Below are 24,960 nucleotides of genomic sequence, written 5' to 3'. Positions count from 1 at the left end.
AAGGGATTGAAAGTAAGCATTTCACGGTAAGGTTGTATTCTGTTGTATTCGGCACATGTGACAAATACAATTTAATTTGCATCCTCAGTGGTCTAAGGCACTGCATCGCAGTGCTAGAGGGGTCACTACAGACCCGGGTTCGAACCCGGGCTGTATCACAATCGACTGTGATTGGGAGTCCCATAGGGCAGCGCACAATTAGTCCAGCATCGTCCGTGTTAGGGGAGGGTTTGGCCGGGGTTAGGGGAGGGTTTGGCCTGGGTTAGGGGAGGGTTTGGCCTGGGTTAGGGGAGGGTTTGGCCTGGGTTAGGGGAGGGTTTGGCCTGGGTTAGGGGAGGGTTAGGAGAGGGTTAGGCTCTTGTGATTTCTGGAAAACCTGAGGATTTTGGGAAAGTTACCAGAATTTTGCAACCATAACACTTTATTTGGAGAGTCTCCCTGTAGAACGCTTAACAAACTATCAACAAGCTATGAGTAACATGTCACCTGCATGTCTGTTGACAAGCCATAAGATATGGAACAGATGTGATGTGTGTTTATTTACCCTGCATATGTCCACCAGGAAGTTCTCAAAGAGCTTCCACATGTGATTGCTGGTGTAGATCTCCTTCATCTCCACCTCTGTGTCCACGTAGCAGTGATTCAGGAAGTTGATGTAGGCTATCTTCACCTGGAGAGGAAGGTCGGAATTAAAGGGCGACGGCACTTTGTGATTTGGCCTCGTTTTGAAGATTGCTCATTAAGAAATGCTAGAGGCCTGAAGCCAAAGCAGGAGCCAAATGAGAGTCGTCTTGGTGGTGTGGGTTGATATGGGTCTGTAATGTTTGCATATTAACTGGTGGTTCGAGCCCTGAATGCTGATTGGCTGACAGCCGTGGTATATCAGACCGCATACCACGGGTATGACAAAACATTTATTTTTACTGCTCTAATTACGTTGGTAACCAGTTTATAATAGCAATAAGGCACCTCTGGGATTTGTGTTATATGGCCAATATACCACGGCTAAGGGCTGTATCCACACCCCCTCGGGCCTTATTGCTTAATCATACCCTGGCAGGTACTGATGTTTGTCCCTCCTGAGTCACCGTAGCAACAACATAGCCACTTCTTCAATATAGTCACTTTGTTAAAATATAATTAATCTAAGATAAATAAAAAAATCTGATATTAAACGTAGACATTTTTGCAGAGGTCTACTAGGTGTTTGGTGCAGTATTTCTCACGTAAAAAAATTGCATGTAAAACTAGTCAGTGCACTCTGTACAGTCTATCAAGTCGGGAAAGTCTAGCTACGAGAACAATAACAAGTCTATAACATAATCTGCAAGCTGTCAAACGAGCTGTCAAACGATAAAGCACAAGCTACACACTGTTTATCAGTTCCCAAAATCACTTGGTAGCTAGCCAAGTTTCAACTCTGATTGTCAATGAAGCTAGCAAGTAGTAGCTACTGTAGCAGGCACGTTGAGCAGCCAGGCCACAATCAGCTTATCAAGTCACTGGGGAGTGGCAAAGTGTGTGTTTCGGTGCCGTTTAATTTTTTACAACTTTCTCACTATCTATTATCAGAGTGCGCATCTGTCTGGCAGTGTTCATAGAAAATCATGTCACAAAAACAGATCGCGGGGGGACACAAGTTGCTCGCGAATGCCTGGGTTTTAGAATATTGACAAGTTGCAGTTGGGTACAAGTGCGCTCTGATCGTCTCAATTCAAATTTTTCCCCAAAAAGTGGTACACTCGAGTGATAGACACTATCAAACACATCAGCAAGTGGCCACTCCATAAAGGGCTTAGGGCCAAGAGTTATTTCAACATAACATTGGCGATGTGTTTTCTTATGTAAAAAAGTCTGAGGCGCTGTGTAATGGGCAGGTCTGTCTCACTGTCTGGAGGTTCAGCTGATGTACAGCTGATAGAGCGCAATCAGCACAGCTGCTTCTCTCGTGTTAGTGGGAACTGGGCAATGATTGTAATCTATACCAAAACCATCCAGTAAGTCATGACTAACTCACTTACAAAACTCTGTTTTGGACGAGACTGACTTTATGACCAAAATGATCCTATTTACACTGTAGTCAATTTTGACACTATAATTTATGTTTCTGACTCATATTAATGCCACATAGACCGTTTAAAACCAGAAAAGTTGGTTCTAAGAGACAGTTGACCTTTAACAACTTTAGAGTTACCTAAGTACAGTACATCATTATTCCCAAGAGCCCAGAATTATAATTTAGCCTAACTTGCTTCAAGAAGCATCTGTTCAGATGAGTTCCACAATATACAAATAGGGCTCATCATATCTTTCCAGCAGTCTACCCTGCTTGCCTGTTGGCCCAACCGATATTCACTCACCTCAGGGATGCAGTCCTCATGGGTGACCACCCTCACTATGTCATCCAGAGGCAGCAGAGAGTTGCACTTGATCTCTGTGTAGACATTTTTTCCCTCGGTGCAGACGGCCAGCAGCTCTACCAGGTGGATGTGGTACCTCAGAGCGCTGTTCTCATCCATACGGTCCCGTTCTGACCGCATCATCGTGACCAGGGTCTGGAAGGATGCACGGTCATTGTAGAACACCAGCACGTCCTCGCCCGAGTTCACCAGCTTCGCGGGAGGAAGACAGACATACTGTTCTTATCAGCTGCTACTGACACACCATATAGATTTGAAAGCATGTTTTGTTTGGGTAGTATTGCTAGTTTATATTACAGAAATGCATAGTGTGTTTCATTTGCATTATAATCATGCGTGCACTGCAATTATCCTGTCCCACCTCAGCCATGACGGTGTCCTGACACTTCTTGATGAACTTGTTCTCAGCCTTGACGATGGTCTGCAGGAATTTGAGGTACTGTACATGTCGGCCGTGCGTCTCAGTGCAGTGGACAAAGTGCTGCACCACGCGCTCGTTGATCTCACTGCACAGCTGGAAGTTATTCATGAAGATGTGTTGCATGGTGATTGCCTCCAGAATCTGAGGAGAAAGATAAGCATTAAACTAGCTGCTTTATTGGCATTGGAATGATGGAGTACCACTGGTTCTTCCCAGCCCAGCGCCAACCCTTACCCCAGGAGTCCACTCACCCCTGGGTTGAGGAACAGGTTAATGTGCTTGTGCAGCAGGATCTGGTTCTGCTGGTTCCCTGCACAGAAGTTCTGGAGGAACTCATGAGCCAGCTTCATGATCTCCTGCATGCGGACGTCCTCACCCTAAAGTGTTCATCACAAGTACAGACAGACACACAACCCAAGAGCTGCAGCTATCATTCAAACCTTCCACAAATGTCATTGTTGACCTCGTAATTGTACAAGTCTATGACATGCATCCTCTAGTGCTTGCTTCATGCCTTTATGCCTTTTTAGTCTCTCTCTCTAAAGCATGAGGTGATGAGAGTATAGGTCTGGCCCATCCTTTCTTCCAGTACCTTCTCATAGGGGATCTGCAGTAGCTCCAGCACCACACTGTGTGCTCCCATGTTCCTCAGTAGTCTCTGCTGCTGCTTCTTACTCTTCTTCCCTGATGCTCCCTCCTGGACACACAGCTTACTGAGCCGCAGCAGGATCTGAACACAGGGGAAGAGAGAAGGGGCTCAGAGACTGGCTACCTCATACATATCTGATGTGACTCCTTACAGTGTGTGATGGAAAAATGAAAGAAAATTAAGAAGATTGTACCTCTTTCATAACCCTGTAATTGTAACTGCTGGTGGTTTCCGTCTTCTTTTTGTCTGAGCTGCCTGAATCCCCCTGCACATGGACAGAGTTAGAATGAGAGCTTGTTCATATTCATGTGAAGCATTCAGATCTACAGTAACCATTAGTTCAGTTGAAACAATACCTTCTTTTTATGGTCGGACTCTGAGGGTCCGTCCCCTCCGTCATCATCCCCCTGCCTCTTGTAAACCCACAGCTCAGACTTCTCCACGATGGAGCGCAGCTGGTCCAGGTCTGACTTGATCTGCTTGTAGTTGTCCACATCTTGGCTGGTTACCAAGAGCTGGACCTAAGAGGAAGAGGAAGACATATACCTGAATGTAGACTTAATTGTATTTATTTTTTATTTAACCTTCATTTAACTAGGCATGTCATTTAAGAACAAATTCTTATTTACAATGACGGACTACCCTGGCCAAACCCTAACGACGCTGGGCCAATTGTGCCCCGCCCCCTGGGAGTTGAATATTTACAGCAAGCTAGGCCTTCAAGCGCCTTATAACCCAACGACTGCTGCTAATTCATAAAATGACTTTCTAACTAAAGATACGATTATTGATGAGTGTGAGGAGCAATGATACAGAGGACCTGTGTGTTCTTGTGGCTGTGGAGTCTATGGGTTTGGGCGGTGGTCTACCTGTTTGAAGGCCATGAGGACCTCCTGTCTCTGGCTGAAGTGTCTGAAGAGCAGGTGGAGGGCCCCAGACACCAGGGGAGGGTAGTCATGCATGGTGAGGTGTAGCAGCACCCTCAGGAAAGTTCTCCCTCCATGGTCATCCAGGTCCAGAGGGGTGTTCTCCTCACTGCAGGACAACACACCAGGCTCAGACACTGGGGATACTTTCATAAGACCTACGCCAGTGTTAATACAGTGTTATTATGGAAACGGACACTGCATTCCATTGTATCAAGATTTAAAATGAGAGGGTTTACCTTCCTCCAAAGATTGCCTCTGCCTGCTCCTCAATGTTCTCAAAATCTAGAGCCCCTAAAAAAAATGAAGCATTTCCATTATTGTGAAGCCCTTTGAAGGCCATACTTCCCTTTAGAAACCATCAACACCATACATTATTTTAGTCATTCTGAAAATAAACATCTGGTATGTCTGTAGGGTCAGTAGCTTGAGGGTAAAAGCAGTAACAAAAAAGGACAAGGCTTTGGCTGTCAGTATGCTGACCTGTCATATTATTTCCATCCTGACTGGCACTAGATGGTGTGCCATCACCCTGAGGGTTACTCTCATCAAACTCCCGCTTGAAGATACAGAGTAGGCAGGAGATCCTGTAGTCCAGCCGCACATTCAGAATGAACTAGCGGACAGAAACAGAACGCACAATTCAGTTAAAACACCAGGCTTTCGAGCTCACCACTAAGAATAATCATACAGAGAAAAATATGTTGTAGATTTTGTATACAATTTTATTTGATACTATGGGAAATCAAAGCCATGATAATTGGATACAATTATCAGACAATCTACATGAAAGGCCAGATGAAAAGGGCAGGAGTTACCTGGAGGATCTCGATGATCTTGAGCTTGGTGTCCATCACCATGATGTCCTCCCTCTCTGGCTCTGTCTGGGTCTTGACCACGCCCTCCTCCGGCTGGTGGGTGGGGGTGACGGGTAGGAAACCCCCACCTCTGAGGACCACCTGGGTCATAAGCTCCCCCACCCCGTGGATAGACTTCATCACATTGCTGCCTGTGGACACACACACCTCAGAATTGAAATGGGGCACTTACTCACACACAACACATTAACCAAACCTTATCAACTCCACCATGATTCATCATAGAAGGGAGGTGTATTGAGAAAGAGAGAGAGAGAGATAGTGCGCCTCAATTACAATACCAATTGACAGACGTGTAACAGACAGGCAGCAGTGTGCTGTTCACCTTGTTTTTCCTCTCCCTTCTCCAGTTTGGTGACGGGGTATATGGTGCTGACATGAACACAGTCCAGGATGTTCAATAAGATCTTAGTCAGTCGCAGCAGGTCACTGAAGTTGTAGAAGCCAAAGTAAATGAGGTTCCTTGCCAGGTTAACTACCTTCATAGATAAGAGAGAAAAAGGAGGGGAGTTAATTCTCCACATATACATTATGCATTCCTACCTCGAAATAAAGTTGTCTGGTTGACATCATGCTGTTTCCAGGGAAACCTACCTCGAAGGTGAGCTTGTTTTTCTCTCTGTCGTCGAAAGGGATGTTCTGAGACACCACAGACATCAGGTAGTTCTCCACAAACTCCATGGTCAGGCAGAACCTCTCCTTGATCTCATCTCTGGTTGTCCCATCATTGTCGTAGCTTAGAAAGGGAGAGAATATTCTTGTGTAAAGGGTAGCCTGTAGAAGAGCTCAGGTAATGTAGAATATCTCTGAAATGCCTCTAATAACACATTCATAAACCCCACTCACTCGCCGATGGCGATCTTGGAGGGAATCTCGGACCAGAGGCGGGCGTACTTGACAGGGGTGACCTGTTCCTGGGGGTCACGGTCCACGTGCATGTGCAGCATCATGCGGCAGAAGGAGGCGCGCAGGTCGTAGGGCAGGTCCTCGTCAGACATGCAGCGCAGGATCAGGTCCACGTCCAGCTGGCCAGAGATCTTATTGATGGCCAGGTACTGACGGTCCAGACACATCCGCGCAAACAGGTTCAGCTGGTACCTGCAGGAGGGAGAGGAACATACTTTAACATCTGGTCAGTGCCCTAGTCTGAAAGCAGGCCTACACATTGGCAATCAAATTACTGGCACATATGCGTCTACATACTGTCATAGCACTAACTATCCAACCAAAACCCATTGTGAACCCTGTAAGGCCCTGATCCCTGACCTGTAATAGCTGACCACCTCCTGGTCCTCCTTCTGGCCCTCCTTGGCATCCTGGGCCAGCTCTCTGACACTCTTGCTCCTGATCTCCTTGAGGTTGTCCCTCCAGAAGAGCCACACCTCTTCTTCGTCCTCCTCCGTTTCCACGGGAGCCTCCCCGATTGTTACAGCCTCAATCTCAAAGCGAGACAGCACTAGCCTGGTCGGCGGCAAATAAAACAGACAGTCAACAAAGAAACTGCAGAAAATAATGAATACTGAAACAACACATCTGTGTTTTGTTTCCATAAATCGACAGCATTACTAATAACAGCAATTGAGCCAGTCTAATTAGAAAGCATCAGATCAATGTTCAAACACATGCACACACCCACGCTCATGTTTTCAGTGCTAGGGTAAAACAAAATCATCATATCAAGGGGGGTTTACTTAGTCTCGATGAGGATGTCTGCGTTGGAAGGGTCCAGCACGGCGTTACAGATTAGCTCCTGAGTCACTGGGATGGACTTATTCATGGACACACACAGGTCAGACAGGTAGTCCAGAAACCTGAAGATAAGAGACAAAGAGAAAGGGAATGATTGTCAATGTACAGGCCCAACTGTCAGTAGCTACACTACAGGCTCCCAGAGTAGGCTTATTCAGGCTCAGTCCCAGTCCCCCTACCAGCTCCATCAGACTCCAGTAAAAGCCCTCTTTATCCAGGCCCTTGGACCAGCATGCTTCTCATATCACCAGTAGCACAAGGCATGACTGGAGCTTGACAGAAGTAATGACAGCAATTACCTCCAGTGCCGTGATCCCACACAATCCCTTCCTCTGATATCCTCATGCATACATTTTAATAAATCTAAATTCCCTGGCTGGTGCTGTACAAAAAAACTCCACCCAAACTGCCCACAAACAACCTTCTGAATCAGGCTCATGGCATGCCCCCATCCTATTCTCCTCTTGGTCTTACCTGGGCTCCCGGTTCTTCCTGACCAAGGTGACGAAGGTGTCAATCTCAGCAGCCGTGATGTGTTTCTCAAGGAGCTTGCGGTTGTTGTGGAGCAGGGCTGTTATCGTGTCCTCAGCCAGAACATCGTAGCCTATCTGTTTCTGCATGAAGCGGAACTGCTTGGCTATGTACTCCTGTAGAGGGGGAGTCAGTGAGGGTCAGCACCATTCTAACGTACAACTAACAGGTCAAGTAAACTTAGCCTTTAACAAAATAAATAAATGTAAATGTAAATGTAAATTCTGCATCTGTACATCTGATACAACATCAATCAATCAATAATTTATGCACACCGACCTGGTTCTTCCTGTAGTCTTGTTGGGAGTGCCGTAATACCCTGTAGCAGAGCCTGCAGATATGCCTGAAGGGGGCGTGGCGCTGGTCACCAAGCTCTTCCAATCGCAGCATGGGACCATCCCCGCTGTCCGTGAACGGGGCTTGGAGAAGTTTGAAAATCTAAAGAGGGATATGGATTTCATATGTCATTTTTAATTGGGATGCTCAAACTGACAATGCAGAGAGGTCAACTTAACCAAACCCAATGTAGATGATACTACCGCTGTACTGTACGATGAGGTGTACCTGTTTGAGGATGTTTTGCTCCCTCATGAGTTTCTGTCTCTCTCGATTGGGCTTGTTGACCATGATCTCCAGCACATCCTGGCCAGTGTTAGGGATGTCACACACGAAGAAGACCAGGTCCTCTAGAAGCTTAGTGACAAACCTAGAGACCAAAGTGACAGGGCCAGGGAGGTGACTGGTTCTACCAAGGTACCAGACAACACCAACTCCTATAGCCAGCCTCTCCAGAGAGAGGAGCTAGGAACAACAGCTAAAGGAGAAAAACTATGGCATACCTGGTGTAGGCATTAAATGATGACTCATCTCAACATGAAAAATAATAGTTCTACCAAATATCAAAAGTCCAACAGCAACCTTCTAAAAATACCTTCAACCTACCAGATATACTACCGTTCAAAAGTTTGGGGTCACTTAGAAATGGCCTTGTTTTTGAAAGAAAAGCACATTTTTTGTCCATTACAATAACATCAAATTGATCAGAAATACAGTGTAGACATTATTAATGTTGTAAATGACTATTGTAGCTGGAAACGGCTGATTTTAATGAAATATCTACACAGGCGTACAGAGGCCCATTATCAGCAACCATCACTCCTGTGTTCCAATGGCACGTTGTGCTAGCTAATCCAAGTTTATAATTTTAAAAGGCTAATTGATCATTAGAAAACCCTTTTGCAATTATGTTAGCACAGCTGAAAACTGAAAACTAATGCTGGCCTTCTAGGCAGAGTTCCTCTGTCAGTGTCTGTGTTCTTTTGCCCATCTTAATCTTCTCTTTTTATTGGCCAGTCTGAGATATGGCTTTTTCTTTGCAACTCTGCCTAGAAGGCCAGCATCCCGGAGTCGCCTTTTCACTGTTGAAGTTGAGACTGGTGTTTTGCTGGTACTATTTAATGGAGCTGCCAGTTGAGGACTTGTGAGTCGTCTGTTTCGCAAACGAGACACTAATGTACTTGTCATCTTGCTCAGATGTGCACCAGGGCCTCCCACTTCTCTTTCTATTCTGGTTAGAGACAGTTTGTGCTGCTCTGTGAAGGGAGTAGTACACAGTGTTGTACGAGATCTTCAGTTTCTTGGCAATTTCTCGCATGGAATAGCCTTCATTTCTCAGAACAAGAATAGACTGACGAGTTTCTGAAGAAAGTCTTTGTTTCTGGCCATTTTCAGCCTGTAATCAAACCCACAAATGCTGATGCTCCAGATACTCAACTAGTCTAAAGAAGGCCAGTTTTATTGCTTCTTTAATCAGGACAACAGTTTTCAGCTGTGCTAACATAATAGCAAAAGTGTTTTCTAATGATCAATTAGCCTTTTAAAATGACAAACTTGGATTAGGGTTGTAAATAATGGGCCTCTGTACTCCTATGTAGATATTCCATTTTAAAAATCAACCGTTTCCAGCTACAATAATCCTTTACAACAATAACAAGGTCCCCACTGTATTTATGATCAATTTGATGTTATTTTAATGGACAAAAAATGTGCTTTTCTTTCAAAAACAAGGACATTTCTAAGTGACCACAAACTTTTGAACGGTAGTGTATGTACGATAAAGTAATACAGTAGGTCAAAGGACTGCTGCAGGGACACACTTTACCTCCTCTCGTTCTGGGTTATAGTGCCCCTCTCCAGCTTGCCAGCGATGGATGCTAACACTTTACTGGCATCGTTGGCCAAGTCTAAGTCTCTGACTTCTGCTGGGGGGACAGGCACTATGGCAAAGGCCTCTTTGTCTTCTTTAACCGCTGATGTACCAATCTAAACAGGGACATGTAAAACATACTTTCAATAAATAGATTTTAAAGTCCGACCAAAGGTCACACACTATTATCCTTCCCAGCCACTCACCCGTAACATGACAGGCTTCTCCTCCTCCTTGTCAATTGGGTTGTTGGTGCTGTGGACCCATGTGTTGGTGCAGAGGTGCCTGAGCCTCACGAAAGAGTTCCTGAGGGAACAAGACAGAGCAACTCAGAGGACAGCAACAATACAAAAAAACACTATAGTAGGTCTTGTATATCCAAAATAATGTTTGTGGATTGTAATTCCTTAGGTGTCAACCTTACAGTAGCTTTGAAAAGTGAGCGTTGCTTAAACATTCATAGAAGTGTGTGGTAATACTGGGGAATACCAGCTGGGTTTACCCTGTTATCACACCTGCCAGCACCAGAATTACTGCCATCGTTGCTATGCTCTGTTAACTTGGATGGGCAAATGTTGTTCTCCTGTTATGTAAACCAAGCTCTGTAAGGACGGGACAGGATGCTCAATAACTCATGTCACCCCAGGAAGATGAGCTGGCGTCATGGCATCAGCTAATGGGGATCCTAATACAATAAAATAAAATGTGATTGATCACTCATGCTCTGCTCCTGATTCAAGCTCAACTATCTATAACAGTGCATTGTCTGCATGGTCACTCTGCATGGTCATAGATGGCCGAGTCAGTAGTATCCCCCCTAGTAGTAACCTCTACAATAACAACAACACTGTCATTGCTCTAATGTGATGAGTTATTCCCTTCCCCGCAGGATGCTTGCTCTTTGAGCGTGTGTTTGTGTGTGTATCAATGTGTTGTTTAAACCACCTAAAACCTACTTTGGCATAGATGATGGTAATAACAGCTACAGCGGGCTCTCACCATTGGTGGGTGTGATGATATTCTGTAACGTCCTCAAACAAGTGTATAGTCGTGGCCAAAAGTTTTGAAAATGACACAAATATTAATTTTCACAAAGTCTGCTGCCTCAGTTTGTATGATGGAAATGTGCATATACTCCAGAATGTTATGAAGAGTGATCAGATGAAATGCAATTAATTGCAAAGTCCCTCTTTGCCATGCAAATGAACTGAATCCCCAAAAAACATTTCCACTGCATTTCAGTCCTGCCACAAAAGGACCAGCTGACATCATGTCAGTGATTCTCTTGTTTACACAGGTGTGAGTGTTGATGAGGACAAGGCTGGAAATCACTCTGTCATGCTGATTGAGTTTGTATAACAGACTGGAAGCTTCAAAAGGAGGGTGGTGCTTGGAATCATTGTTCTTCCTCTGTCAACCATGCTTACCTGCAAGGAAACATGTGCTGTCATTATTGCTTTGCACAAAAAAGTCTTCACAGGCAAGGATATTGCTGCCAAGTAAGATTGCACCTAAATCAACCATTTATCAGATCATCAAGAACTTCAAGGAGAGTGGTTCAATTGTGAAGAAGGCTTCAGGGCGCCCAAGAAAGTCCAGCAAGCAGCAGGACCATCTCCTAAAATTGATTCAGCTCTGGGATCGGGGCACCCCCAGTACAGAGCTTGCTCAGGAATGGCAGCAGGCAGGTGTGAGTGCATCTGCACGCACAGTGAGGCGAAGACTTTTGGAGGATGGCCTGGTGTCAAGAAGGGCAGCAAAGAAGCCAATTATCTCCAGGAAAAACATCAGGGACAGACTGATATTCTGCAAAAGGTATTGGACTGCTGAGGACTGGGATAAAGTCATTTTCTCTGATGAATCCCCTTTCCGATTGTTTGGGGCATCCGGGAAAAAAGCTTGTCCGGAGAAGACTAGGTGAGCGCTACCATCAGTCCTGTGTCATGCCAACAGTAAAGCATCCTGAGACCATTCATGTGTGGGGTTGCTTCTAGGCCAAGGGAGTGGGCTCACTCACAATTTTGCCTAAGAACACAACCATGAATAAAGAATGGTAGCAACATATCCTCCGAGAGCAACTTCTCCCAACCATCCAGGAACAGTTTGGTGATGAACAATGCCTTTTCCAGCATGATGGAGCACCTCTCCATATGTCAAAAGTGATAACTAAGTGGCTCGGGGAACAAAACATCAATATTTTGGGTCCATGGCCAGGAAACTCCCCAGACCTTAATCCCATTGAGAACTTGTGGTCAATCCTCAAGAGGCGGGTGGACAAACAAAAACCCATAAATTCTGACAAACTCCAAGCATTGATTATGCAAGAATGGGCTGCCATCAGTCAGGATGTGGCCCAGAAGTTAATTGACAGCATGCCAGGGTGGATTGCAGAGGTCTTGAAAAAGAAGGGTCAACACTGCAAATATTGACTCTTTGAATCAACTTCATGTAATTGTCAATAAAAGCCTTTGACACTTATGAAATGCTTGTAATTATACTTCAGTATTCCATAGTAACATCTGACAAAAATATCTAAAGACACTGAAGCAGCAAACTTTGTGGAAATTAAAATTTGTGTCATTCTCAAAACTTTTGGCCACGACTCTATGAGCATCCATTTCCAAAATTCAAACACTTTTTTGTGTGCCAACACTAAAGGTACCAAGCGTTGCTTTCTTGCACAACTATGCCGTCTAGACAAAAAAATGGCAGGAAAATAGGGCTGTTATAAATATAGGTGATTGTGCTGGAACTTGCAGTCCAACTCCTTTGACTGCCGTTGTTATGATGCCAAGAATCATAATCACCTATATTCACAACAGACATGGATTATTTCACAATTTGATGAAACAAATCTAAATGGAGAAGAAACTAATATATTTTCTTTTTTTCCTGAGGCCGCTACAGCATAGTAGGTGCCAATGGCATAGGAGAAGATGATCTGAGGGACAGCATCAATCCACACCTAGGAACACCACATGATTGAACACGCATGAACACACACACCCAAAAACAGATTCTCACACAACAGTAGAAACACAACATGACAAATAATAACTCCTGGGTTTTAACAGGAAAAAACTGCTGCTGAGCAGTCACTCCTTCATGGCTTTGTGCTACTTCACAGCTCTGTTCTCTTCCCTGAAGCACATGCAGATTTGGACTGAGGCTAGGTCTGTGGGAGGTTTTATTGATACCAACAGGCTCCATCAGACTGCTGAACACTTAAACTGGACTGACCACTTGGACTGACTCTCCACACCTTAGCACACATGCACTAACTCACATAAACACCCACACACAAATAGACATTAATGCTACACACAGACACACACATCACAACTGCTGCTACCAGACTCTTATTATTACAAAATACTGCACAAATTAAACATTTGCCCCCCAATCCCTCCTTCCCCCCAAAAATGTGGAAATATTGTACCGTCCTGTATTATGCTCATGCTAAAATGTTTACTCTATTCTACTGAGCCATTTAACTTTATGTTTGTATTCTTATCTTTTCTTATTTCCTATTGTTGTTTCTTATTGTTGTTGTGGCAAGTAAGCATTTCATTGGACAGTGTATACAATGTGTATCCTGTACATATGACTAATAAAACAGTAAAAGACCAATATCGTTCGATTAAAGAGCCTTCAGAAATTATTCACACCCCTTGACTTTTTCCACAATTCGTAGTGTTACACCCTGAATTTAATATTCTGAATGTAATATTGATTACATTTAGATTATATTGTCACTGGCCCACTGCACCATAATGTCAAAGTGGACTTATGTTTTAAGAAATAAAATAAAATAAACATTCTAAGCTGAAATGTCTTGAGTCAATAAGTATTCAACCCTTTTGTTATGTGAAAATTTGCAAAACAAGTCACATAATAAGTTGCATGGACTCACTCTGTGTGCAATAATAGTGCTTAAAATGTTTTTTCGTATGACTACCTCAGCTATACCCACACATATAAATATCTGTAAGGTCCCTCAGTCGAGCAGTGAGTATCAAAACGCAGATTCAACCACAAGGATCTACAAAGATAAAAGTGTCGTTCCTAACTCAGTTGCCGGAGAGGAAGGAAACCGCTCAGGGATTTCCCCATGAGGTCAATGGTGACTTTAAAACAGAGTTTATAAGAAAGCTGAGAGGCGATGAACAACATTGTAGTTACTCCACAATACTAACATACAGTTGAAGTCGGAAGTTTACATACACTGTAGCCTAATACATTTTAACTCGGTTTTTCACAATTCCTAACATTTAATCCTACTAAAAATACCCTGTTTTAGGTCAGTTAGGATCACCACTTTATTTTAAGAATGTGAAATGTGAGAATAATAGCGGAGAAAAGTACTTATTTCAGCTTTTATTTCTTTCATCACATTCCCAGTGGGTCAGAAGTTTACAAACATTCAATTAGTATTTGGTAGCATTGCCTTTAAATTGTTTAACTTGGGTCATATGTTTCGGGTAGCCTTCCACAAGCTTCCCACAATAAGTTGGGTGAATTTTGGCCCATTCCTAATGACAGAGCTGGTGTAACTGAGTCAGGTTTGTAGGCCTCCTTGCTTGCACGCGCCATTTTCAGTTCTGCCCAGAAATTTTCTAAAGGATTGAGGTCAGGGCGTTGTGATGGCCACTCCAATACCTTGACTTTGTTGTCCTTAAGCAATTTTGCAAGTATGCATTGTCCATTTGGAAGACCCATTTGCAACCAAGCTTTAACTTCCTGACTTATGTCTTGAGATGTTGCTTCAATATATCCACATAATAATCCTTCCTCATGATGCCATCTATTTTGTAAAGTGCACCAGTCCCTCCTGCAGCAAAGCAACCCCATAACATGATGCTGCCACCCCCATGCTTCACGGTTGGGTTGGTGTTCTTTGGCTTGCAAGCCTCCCCCTTTTTCCTCCAAACATAACGATGGTCATTATGGCCACACAAATCTATTTTTGTTCTTCAGACCAGAGGACATTTCTCCAAAAAGTACGATCTTTGTCCCCATGTGCAGTTACAAACCGTAGTCTGGCTTTTTTATGACGGTTTTGGAGCAGTGGCTTCTTCCTTGCTGAGCGGCCTTTGAGGTTATGCCAATAAAGGACTCGTTTTACTGTGGATATAGATACTTTTGTACCTGTTTCCTCCAGCATCTTCACAGGGTCCTTTGCTGTTGTTCTGGGATTGATTTGCACTTTTCTCACTAAAGTACGATTATCTCTAGGAGACAGAACGTGTCTCCTACCTGAGCGGTATGATGATGATCCCATGGTGTTTATACTTGCCTACTATTGTTTGTACAGATGAACGTAGTACCTTCAGGCATTTGGAAATTGCTCTTAAGGATGAACTAGACGTGTGGAGGTCTACAATGTTTTTTCTGAGGTCTTGGCTGATTTCTTTATATTTTTCCATGATGTCAAGCAAAGAGGCACTGAGTTTGAAGGTAGGCCTTGAAATACATCCACAGGTACACCTCAAATTCACTCAAATTATGTCAATTTGCCTATCAGAAGCTTCTAAAGACATGACATAATTTTCTGGAATTTTCCAAGCTGTTTAAAGGCACAGTCAACTTAGTGTATGTAAACTTCTGACCCACTGGAATTGTGATACAGTGAATTATAAGTGAAATAATCTGTCGGTAAACAATTGTTGGGAAAATTACTTGTCTCATGCACAAAGTAGATGTCCTAACCGACTTGCCAAAACTATAGTTTGTCATCACGAAATTTGTGGAGGGGTTAAAAAATGAGTTTTAATGACCCCAACCTAAGTGTTTGTAAACTTCCGACTTCACCTGTAAATGACATAGTGAAAAGAAGGATGCCTTTATAGAATAAACACATTCTAAAACATGCATCCTGTTTGCAACAACACACTAAAGAAATACTGCAAAACATTTGGCAAGCAATGCATTTTTGTCCTGAATACAAAGTGTTATGTTTGGGGTAAATCCAATACATTACTGAGTACCACTCTACATATTTTCAAGCATAGTGGTGGCTGCATCATGTTATGGGTATGCTTGTAATTGTTACGGACTGGAGAATTTTTCAGGATAAAAAAAGAAATGGAATGGAGCTAAGCACAGGCCAAATCCTAGAGGAAAACATGGTTCAGTCTGCTTTCCACCAGTCACTGGGAGAGGAATTCACCTTTCAGCAGGACAATAACCTAAAACACAAGGCCAAATCTACACTGGAGTTGCTTACCTAGAAGACAGTGAATGTTCCTGAGTGGCCAAATTATATTTTTGACTTAAATCTACTTGAAAATCTATGGCAAGGCCTGACGATGGTTGTCTAGCAATGATCAACAACCAACTTGACAGAGCTTGAAGAATTTTGAAAAGAATAATGGGCAAATGTTGCACAATCCAGGTGTTGGAAAGCTCTGAGAGACTTACCCAGAAAAACTCACAGCTGTAATCGCTGCCAAAGGTGCTTCTACAAAGAGGTGTGAATACTTATGTAAATGTGTTATTTAATTTAAAATAAATGTGCAAAGATCTCTAAACACATGTTTTCACTTTGTCATTATGGGGTATTGTGTGTAGATGGGTGGGAAAAAAATGTATTTAATCCATTTTGAATTCGGGCTGTAACACAACAAAATGTGGAATAAGTCAAGGGGTATGAATACTTTCTGAAGGCCCTGTATATCGGTGAAACAATATACCGGTTGGGTTCTATGTGTGTGTCCACCTTCTCTGGCTGTATTCTTGGCCTGGTTGCATAATGGCCTGTTAGGCTAACAGGCTTATTCTACCACACTCACTCTAATGACTCTCACCTAAAGCCCAGCTTGGCTGCCTGTGTCCTGGCGAATATGGGTTATTTCAGGTAGGGAGGGGGACCAGAGGGCGAGGGTGCTGCCAATGGTAGCCAGCAGGCAGGCACCTCACAACATGACACAATGCCGACTGACACTACGAGGGGAGGGGGCACACGCCTTGTCTGATGTGGCGTTGGTGACAGAAACAACCACACTGTTGTTATTTTAGCCAACACATGATTCAGTCAGGAGGTGAAAAGGAAGGAACACACCAGAGGTGAATATAGAAGTATATGCAGTACTATGGACAGGACCTGACTATTCCCATGTAGTTGGCAGTAGCCCTCTGAAAGATCAAATTACTTCATGGGAAAATATGCCTTCCAGATGATGGTGTGTTTATGGTGTGGGGGTGGATGGATGGTTATGCAACATCTGGCTTCTCTTTTCAGCTGGAAGATATGACTAAATCACAGCATGTTGCAACATCTTCTGGATATCCTGGTCCAGTCTGTAGCGCTGCAGTCTGCCCCATCACCATGGTTTGCTGCTTCAAACCATACCGGGACTTTCCTGACTATCATTAGCTAGTGTTAACAAACCGTGTTACCTCCTCCAACACACACACACACACACACACACACACACACACACACACACACACACACACACGCAGTGGTAGATAGTGAGATATTTTCATGAGAAGAGACATCTTAAAAATATGAATTACTTTGAAAACAAAAGCGCCAAAATTGCACTGAGCTCAGCTGTCCTGCAAACTCACTATTCAGATCAAAGAGCAAACAATCGGCCATTCTTTAGCTATCCTAAAATTGCCCTGAAATTATCATCTCTGAATTGTAAATTGTAAATGTAAATTCTTAGACTAACTAGGCTGTGTGATTAGACACCCCTGAAGGCCCTCCTCTGTCTCTTCCCAGAAGCCAATGAAATGCCCTAATCCTGCCTACGAAGGGCCTGAGCCCAGAGACCCTGCCAGACAGGAAAAAAATGGAAGGTGTGAAGAGCAGCCACATCAACAGCAGTTTCATATGTCATGGTCGGTCCCCAGTCCAGTCAACACAACGTGACAGTCAGCAGCAGCAGTCTGTAACATGGACGCTACAGGAGGAAGCAGAGCTCCACACATGGCCACCCCTTGCCCTGACGAGACAGATTTGTATCAAGCATCACACCCGTACTATTTAGACCAGGTTGATGGAAGATGCAACGAAAGGCAGATCATAGAATGTAATGCATGTGTGGAGGGGTGTGATATTTGTCTGTGTACCTGGGCACCAGGGAGTCCCCCCCTCTCAGGGTGGTTGGGTCCAGCTCAAAGATAGAGGAGATGTCCATGCCATCAGGGACAGACACCAGTTGGTACATGACCCTCTCTTGAGGGGTTCGCAGACGCGCTCGCAGGGCTTCATGGTCCGAGTCCAACTGCAGGTACAGTAGGGAGAGGACACTGTCAGTTTATGGAGCTTCATACTAAAATCCCAACTCAGTAGTTCAGTTCATCATTTCAATGCAGTGATATTACTGTCTGTGACTGTGTGTAACAGATGAGGCTGAGAGCATGAAGATGTTGCACACGTTTCCTCCAATCTGTTTATAGTTTGACTTATGCATGTCAACAATAGCTTAATCAATGCTATATCAGGGGATCACATTAAGATGATAAAGCATTGCAACATTGTTTGGATTACCACAGTCGTTAAAGACGTTTTCTAATTTGCAGCTTTACAGTACAGTAAGAAGAGAGAAATCATCATCGGGAATAATTTACCAAACTCCCCCCAGCTTCCCCCAAGACAAATACACCCACCCAAACATATCTCCTTTGCTGTACTCATCAGTACCAATCAGATGAAGACTGAGCCTGAGGTTATATTGAGATTGGAGTCATGCCAATTCAGAGACATGTTCCACTTTTAGAAGAGATAATGTGTGGTTGACTCATCCTGTCAAGTTTACGGATCTAAAAGCTAATTCAATTCATGATGTATTTAGCCTCATATGATCATATTTTATCATCTGTAAGTATTTTTTGAAAGCTGTAAATTCAGTGGCGGAAACAAATCGTGGAAAGCAGCAGTGGCGACCCGTCATTCAGGTCAGGGAGAGGGGCAGAGCCCCACCTGTTTTGAGCCCAACATTTCTAGCAAAAAATGTTGGTTTTGCATGTTGTTTTGGCATTAATACGTGTCACATATCAGTTTGCAAACAATGTAAAAAAATATATATATATCATTGAGTTAATAAAGCCGCATACAAACATGGTCTCTTTTTTTTTGTCTTGCGTAAGGCAGCTCCAAAATGTAGGTGTTTCAGCCTAGCTCAGTGCTTTCTGTAGTGGTGGGGCAAGACAGCAGAAAATATGGAGCATTGCACTGTGATTGGCTCAGTGTTCTGTCACTCATGGGGACACTACGTCACCGCCAAGTCTAAGGGTAGACTTAGAAAATTCTAGCCCCTTGGGTGCTGCCATAGAGTTACATTAGAAGTGCCCATCCAAGAAGGCTCAAGGTCATTGGCCACAGATAAAATTCCAATCATCCAATCACATTATATGTACAGTAGCTTGACTGGACTGATCATGTCAACGTCACACTTTCAAAATCTTAGCTAGCAGTCATCATCATGAATCAAGTCGACAATCTAATCCTTTCTTTTAATCCTTGTCATATGAAGAGAAATAATGAAGAGAAATTATAGATAAAACGTATTGGTGCTCATCAGCCATTGGACATAAACATTACACAACAAGTTGAAAATCGCAAATTCAACAATGAGTGGTTTGGAAGGAATCAGTGACAGTGGCTGTGTGGTCCCAAATCTGGGATTAAGGGGTTCTTTTCCAAGTTTAAAATAATAAACTTTCAACATTGGCCATGCTGTCAATGAAGCATGATTTGTGCCGCGCTCAAAACAACTGTTAACTCGGAACTGCGAAAACATGACTTCAGTGAGTTCAAGACAACTGGGAAGTCGGGATTGAATGAGCTCTGGGAAAATACCTTTTGAACAGTCATCCAACTCGGAATTGTAAATCCGGACTCTTTCTAGAGCTACGACCACAAGATCAATGACGTCATCATGATTCAACCTTGTTTTTTTCCCGTGGTCCCAGTTGTTTTGAAAGCACCATAAATCCAGCGAATGCCAGACTTTGATGACAAAATTTGCCCACGAAGGACCATTGTGCCACCTTCCTGTTCAAGTGAGCACAGCACAACAAGGTGAGTCCAAACATTTATTGTATACTGCTGCATAAATTATGTAATATGCCAGGGAGATATGTATACTGTAGCTAAGAAAGTAATACTATGTGTATGCCCTAGTGCCTCACCCTAATAATTTGGTCTATTTACCGCTCTTAATTTCACCTGCTGTTCTGACTTGGTGGTGCAAATGTAGCCTATAACCTGTTTTAGAGAAATGTAATCATTGAATATTGTAAGAGCTTTCATTGTCTGCTTATATGCCCACTTTATTTATCCTACGGTTCTGCCTTGGTGTACAGGGAAAACACTGTAAGAACGGCCCATGTTCTGAATTCTGTCGCTGTACATTTCAAAAGTGCAAAACAAATAGTGATATTGACTTTGTCCGTCCTAGCTCATTAATGGCTTAATCGAAATTACAGATTGCTTCTTATCCGCTTGTTGTCCCCTTATGCCATAGTTTGTACATCTCATTTGTCATTAGAAACCACATTTATTTAAACAAGTCAGCCAAATAAGCTATGCTTTTTTTAAAGGCAATAAATGAGGCTGAATGAACTGTTTCGCTGCCAGACAAGGCTCCGCTGATAGCCAGGTGTAGCAGTGGTAAGATGTTGGGACTGCTGTTGGAACACCTTTATGTAGGTCCTAACAGTTTGTGGGCACCGTTTGTCACCGTTATAGTGCAATTAATGTATTGTTTAGTGGCTTTGCTGGCATGCATCCCACTTTCAATTTTTTGGGCCACACCAAGATGTACATGCTAAAATCGCCACTGGAAAGCAGACCAGACCAGAATATTCTTTAACATATTCCCTTCATATATACACTGTATAATGACTCCATCCACAGTAATATGGTGTTATACTGCCATCTATATGTGAGGTCTAGTACCATATACAGATAATGTAAATATATGGTGTGCTGACATGCTGTGGTGCTCTAGCACAACTATCAGAACTGCCAATGTTACAAAAAGAAACTCTCCTTTCAGAATATACAGAAATAGCTTCAATGATAATAGATGGTAATAGAGAATGGTTGAATAAAGGAAAAAACTGCACTCACTGAACTATTCTTTACTTAAAAAGTTTTAGCAGCAGAGGTCAGAACAAACAAACAGGTTTTGGCGGCAGCTTTCGCCACCATATCGAGAATTGTTTTCATAATAACTACTCAAACACACTACACACAAACAGTAGCCTGAATTGGGGGACACTAATTTAGTTTAGTTAGTTCTCTTCAAGAGGGTGAGTTGATTATTAAAACATGGTTAAAGAGTCCCTCAACTCATCAGTGAAGTATTTGAGAGGATAAAACACAAGGACAGGCACAGTACCTGGAAGTTAAAGGGAACAAAATCCACCACCTGGAGAGGAAACAAGATCCACCACAGATCAGCAGCAGTAGGTAGGGCAAGACAGCAAACACAACATAGACATGAAACACAGATATAGAGCTGTCTCTGGTTGACTTACTGAGGATCGGGGCTCAGGACATTCTTCCACATAGTCAGGATTCACCTGAAAATAGATCAAGAACCAGAATAGGATACTTAACTGCAACATGTGAGGAAGCAAGAGGTAATAGTAGGCATATTACATGGTAGTCTACCAGCCAACCACTTGCATGGATCATTTGATTTATACCTGGGAGTATAATGCACACAATCATCTTGCAGTACTTCATTATGCGATCTGAAAGTCTAAACGACAGGGCCTGATTAAGTTTAAGTTGGATTGAGCTTTATAGTAATTTATAAGAGGTCCATAAGGTCCAGAGGTTTATAAGAGGTCCATAGTCCTCTTATAAATTACTATAAAGTCAATCCAACTTAAACTTAATCAAGCCCTGTCGTTAAGACTTTCAGATCGCATAATGAAGCACTGCAAGATGATTGTGTGCATTATACTCCCAGGTATAAATCAAATGATCCATGCAAGTGGTTGGCTGGTAGACTACCTTGTAATATGCCTACTGTCACTGTAAGGGGACTCACCTCAGCAGCCAGGTAAGACCCTGTGGCAAGGTGTTTGAACCTGAACAGGCTGTTCCAGTAGCCAGCCCCGCCCCGACACGGGTCATGGTGGACCACCTGACAGAAGAATGCAACACCTGACAGCATGAGGACAAAGTCTGGACAACGTCTGGACTGATAACATACAAGTAAAAACACATTGTAAGATGCAGGACAACCCACATAGTTTCACCTGGTTCTCTCTGTTCCAGGCCTTAAGCTTTGGAACAACCTACAGAATGTCATAGCAATGCAAGGCTTCCACAATCAAGGTTGTGTGTAACCATGTCAATAAATATCACTGTCATATGTGTGATTCACAAGCTGCTGGTGGCACCTTAATTGGGGAGGATGGGCTCATAGTAATGGCTGGAATGGAATGGTATCGAACACATTAAAAACATGGTTTTCTTGTGTTTGATACCATTCCATTCACGCCATTCTAGCCATTATCATGAGCCGTCCTCCCCTCAGCAGCCTCCTGTGGCATGATTGTGTACCATGACCCAGACCATGTATCTACTAGTTCTATGCTCACCTCCACTTCCCACAATGCCTTGCTGCTAGTGGCGGAGGTGGCGGACTGGCGTCCTGTAGTCCTGAGAAATACATACTCCTTCTTTTTGAAGTCGTCACATGTCAAGAACTTCTCCTGCTCTGCATGGAACAGCCGAACAACGTCACCCTGGTAACACAAACATAGACACCAGTCAGTATCATGGGGAAGGAGAGCCAGCTACCCTGTTTAATGTGTTATTGTGTCCAATACATTTTAATCAACTGTCAGAGTACCTACCCCTTTAAGAATAATCTCCTTGTTGTCGCTCCATTTCATAAACAAAACTACTTTCCAACTTGTGTTGCAGTTCACGGAGTTCACCTGAAAACCAAGAGGATGAGTCAGGAAAGGCTAAGGTAAAGACATTTATTCACATAATCAAGTTTGTCTTAAAAAAGTGACAAAAAGAAATGAGCCTGGGAGTCTGCTGGGTTTGTAAGGAGGAGCACAGTAATGATATAGTCTTTAACTGAAGAGTCATTTGTCTTAATGGCAGTTGAGCCTTAAGAGTGGATTAAGGACCCTCACTTAATGAACTCAAGATAATACTGCCATTTCACAATCCATTCTTTGCATAATGTTTTGGCATGATTAGTATATATGAAACAAGCATAAGAGAGGAGCTAGTTGTACAGTGAATATGTTTCCTCATCTTTGAGAGGACATGAGAATTAAGAATAAGGCATACTTCTCAACATGGTTAAAACCTGCACTACTTGTGATTTGAGGAAGTGAAATGTGCAGGCACACCTTGGTTTACATAACAATGGAGAATATGGTTTCTGTTACAAATGCAGTCTCCACCCAGGAGACAATGAAGATGAAACATGTATTCTACCTCATTGCATCCTGGGTTGTCTACCAGCTGATGGCTGCTGGCATGAAGGGGCTGTCCAGCGTTCACAGGGTTAAGGACCACCTTGTCTCCAATCACCACCTAGACATACAAGGGAGCAATCAAATAGCATTATTATACACACAGAGATGCATGATCAACTACACACGTTCACACACAGCCACACACGTTCACACACAGCCACACACGTTCACACACAGCCACACACAGCCACACACATTCACACACAGCCACACACGTTCACACACAGCCACACACAGCCACACACGTTCACACACAGCCACACACGTTCACACACAGCCACACACGTTCACACACAGCCACACACGTTCACACACGTTCACACACAGCTACACACGTTCACACACAGCCACACACGTTCACACACGTTCACACACAGCCACACACGTTCACACACAGCCACACACGTTCACACACAGCCACACACGTTCACACACAGCCACACACGTTCACACACAGCCACACACGTTCACACACAGCCACACACAGCCACACACGTTCACACACAGCTACACACGTTCACACACAGCCACACACGTTCACACACAGCCACACACGTTCACACACAGCCACACATTCTCACACACAGCCACACACGTTCACACACAGCCACACATTCTCACACACAGCCACACACGTTCACACACAGCCACACATTCTCACACACAGCCACACATGCTCACAGACAGCCACACATGCTCACAGACAGCCACACATGTTCACACACAGAAACACACAGCTGTCCACACTTACTGTACAGAAACCCTCAGAGACACAGCAAACAGAGAGGCAGTGTGATTGTCTTTATCAGACCCATCAGCCAGTAGAAAACCACAAATAACACTTGTACAACCACTAATGTCCTCCAGAGTGTGCTATCTGCTCATCTACAGAGGCCCCAGGAGAGCTGTTACGCATGACAGCCCAGAGACACACAGGGAAAGAAAGTAAGGGGTCAGTCCGGTTTAGAGCCGGAGAAAAGTGCCCTTCAAGATAAACAGAACCTCTCAACTTTTGGCATCAGTTGATTGCATAATATGAGAGAAAAGCTGTGGAATGATAATAGCAAGGTGACGTCCTGCTGCTGCACAGGATGTACTGCCAAACGGGTCTGAGCACTGCATAATGAATTCCTTTTAACAACCTTTATCCTAATTTCTCCCTTAAGTCTCTGTCCTCAATATTGTTATAGCTAGTTACTGCTGCTATGTAACACCAGGCAAATATGAAAACACATTGTTCGACTTGTTCCCATCAGACCATGTTGGCTACCAAGCACTCGGTGGCCACACTGGACCTCTCATCAGCACAGGAATAATTCAGCCTGAAAAACCCTAATGGCTAAAGCTAATGACGATGACCTATGGTAGCCTACTTGCAATTAAACCAGTACACACCCTAAGGCCAACACAATGTCAAAATAGGAAATGATGTATTAAATTAATCTTACAACTTGTCAATTCTCTGCACCACGGATTCTATATATAAAGCAGGTAAACTTCAGCGGCATCATGCGTCAACAGAGAAGTGCTGTCCTAGAGATCCCTTTGTTAATGATCTTTGCTGTGGTCGGTGACGCAAGGAGCTTTAAGAATCTCAGGGTGTTTTAATGAATCTCAGGGTGTTTTAGTGAATCTCAAGGTGCTTTAATGAATCTCAGGGTGCTTTAATGAATCTCAGGGTGCTTTAAGAATCTCAGGGTGCTTTAA

General features: G+C 43.5%; 1 protein-coding gene across 13 annotated transcripts in view; it reads right to left on the bottom strand.

Annotated features, from left to right (window-relative positions):
• The window catches only part of LOC115207563 (inositol 1,4,5-trisphosphate receptor type 1), a 161,159-nt gene that overhangs the window by 98,339 nt on the left and 37,860 nt on the right, over nucleotides 1-24,960 (bottom strand). For 9 of the 13 annotated variants that reach the window (XM_029774752.1, XM_029774753.1, XM_029774756.1 and 6 more), the window contains 28 exons: nucleotides 23,213-23,311; nucleotides 22,612-22,695; nucleotides 22,354-22,500; nucleotides 21,798-21,893; nucleotides 21,277-21,321; nucleotides 21,138-21,167; nucleotides 17,860-18,014; nucleotides 9,987-10,086; nucleotides 9,736-9,896; nucleotides 8,139-8,280; nucleotides 7,854-8,012; nucleotides 7,518-7,690; nucleotides 6,986-7,105; nucleotides 6,561-6,755; nucleotides 6,141-6,392; nucleotides 5,889-6,030; nucleotides 5,620-5,773; nucleotides 5,235-5,425; nucleotides 4,900-5,032; nucleotides 4,656-4,710; nucleotides 4,360-4,525; nucleotides 3,847-4,011; nucleotides 3,684-3,755; nucleotides 3,434-3,571; nucleotides 3,093-3,218; nucleotides 2,782-2,982; nucleotides 2,361-2,612; nucleotides 545-670 (listed from right to left, as the gene is read on the bottom strand). In XM_029774752.1, coding sequence (XP_029630612.1) covers nucleotides 545-670; nucleotides 2,361-2,612; nucleotides 2,782-2,982; nucleotides 3,093-3,218; nucleotides 3,434-3,571; nucleotides 3,684-3,755; nucleotides 3,847-4,011; nucleotides 4,360-4,525; nucleotides 4,656-4,710; nucleotides 4,900-5,032; nucleotides 5,235-5,425; nucleotides 5,620-5,773; nucleotides 5,889-6,030; nucleotides 6,141-6,392; nucleotides 6,561-6,755; nucleotides 6,986-7,105; nucleotides 7,518-7,690; nucleotides 7,854-8,012; nucleotides 8,139-8,280; nucleotides 9,736-9,896; nucleotides 9,987-10,086; nucleotides 17,860-18,014; nucleotides 21,138-21,167; nucleotides 21,277-21,321; nucleotides 21,798-21,893; nucleotides 22,354-22,500; nucleotides 22,612-22,695; nucleotides 23,213-23,311 — 3,879 coding nt within the window. The remainder of the gene's footprint in view (nucleotides 1-544; nucleotides 671-2,360; nucleotides 2,613-2,781; nucleotides 2,983-3,092; nucleotides 3,219-3,433; nucleotides 3,572-3,683; nucleotides 3,756-3,846; nucleotides 4,012-4,359; nucleotides 4,526-4,655; nucleotides 4,711-4,899; nucleotides 5,033-5,234; nucleotides 5,426-5,619; nucleotides 5,774-5,888; nucleotides 6,031-6,140; nucleotides 6,393-6,560; nucleotides 6,756-6,985; nucleotides 7,106-7,517; nucleotides 7,691-7,853; nucleotides 8,013-8,138; nucleotides 8,281-9,735; nucleotides 9,897-9,986; nucleotides 10,087-17,859; nucleotides 18,015-21,137; nucleotides 21,168-21,276; nucleotides 21,322-21,797; nucleotides 21,894-22,353; nucleotides 22,501-22,611; nucleotides 22,696-23,212; nucleotides 23,312-24,960) is intronic. The other 4 variants (XM_029774754.1, XM_029774765.1, XM_029774761.1 and 1 more) reach the window with 1 other exon arrangement.

This window comes from Salmo trutta, chromosome 14, assembly GCF_901001165.1.
Source record: "Salmo trutta chromosome 14, fSalTru1.1, whole genome shotgun sequence".
Lineage (NCBI taxonomy): Eukaryota > Metazoa > Chordata > Actinopteri > Salmoniformes > Salmonidae > Salmo > Salmo trutta.
The sequence above is the reverse complement of the archived record's forward strand: the minus strand, read 5'-3'. Positions and strand labels throughout refer to the sequence as shown.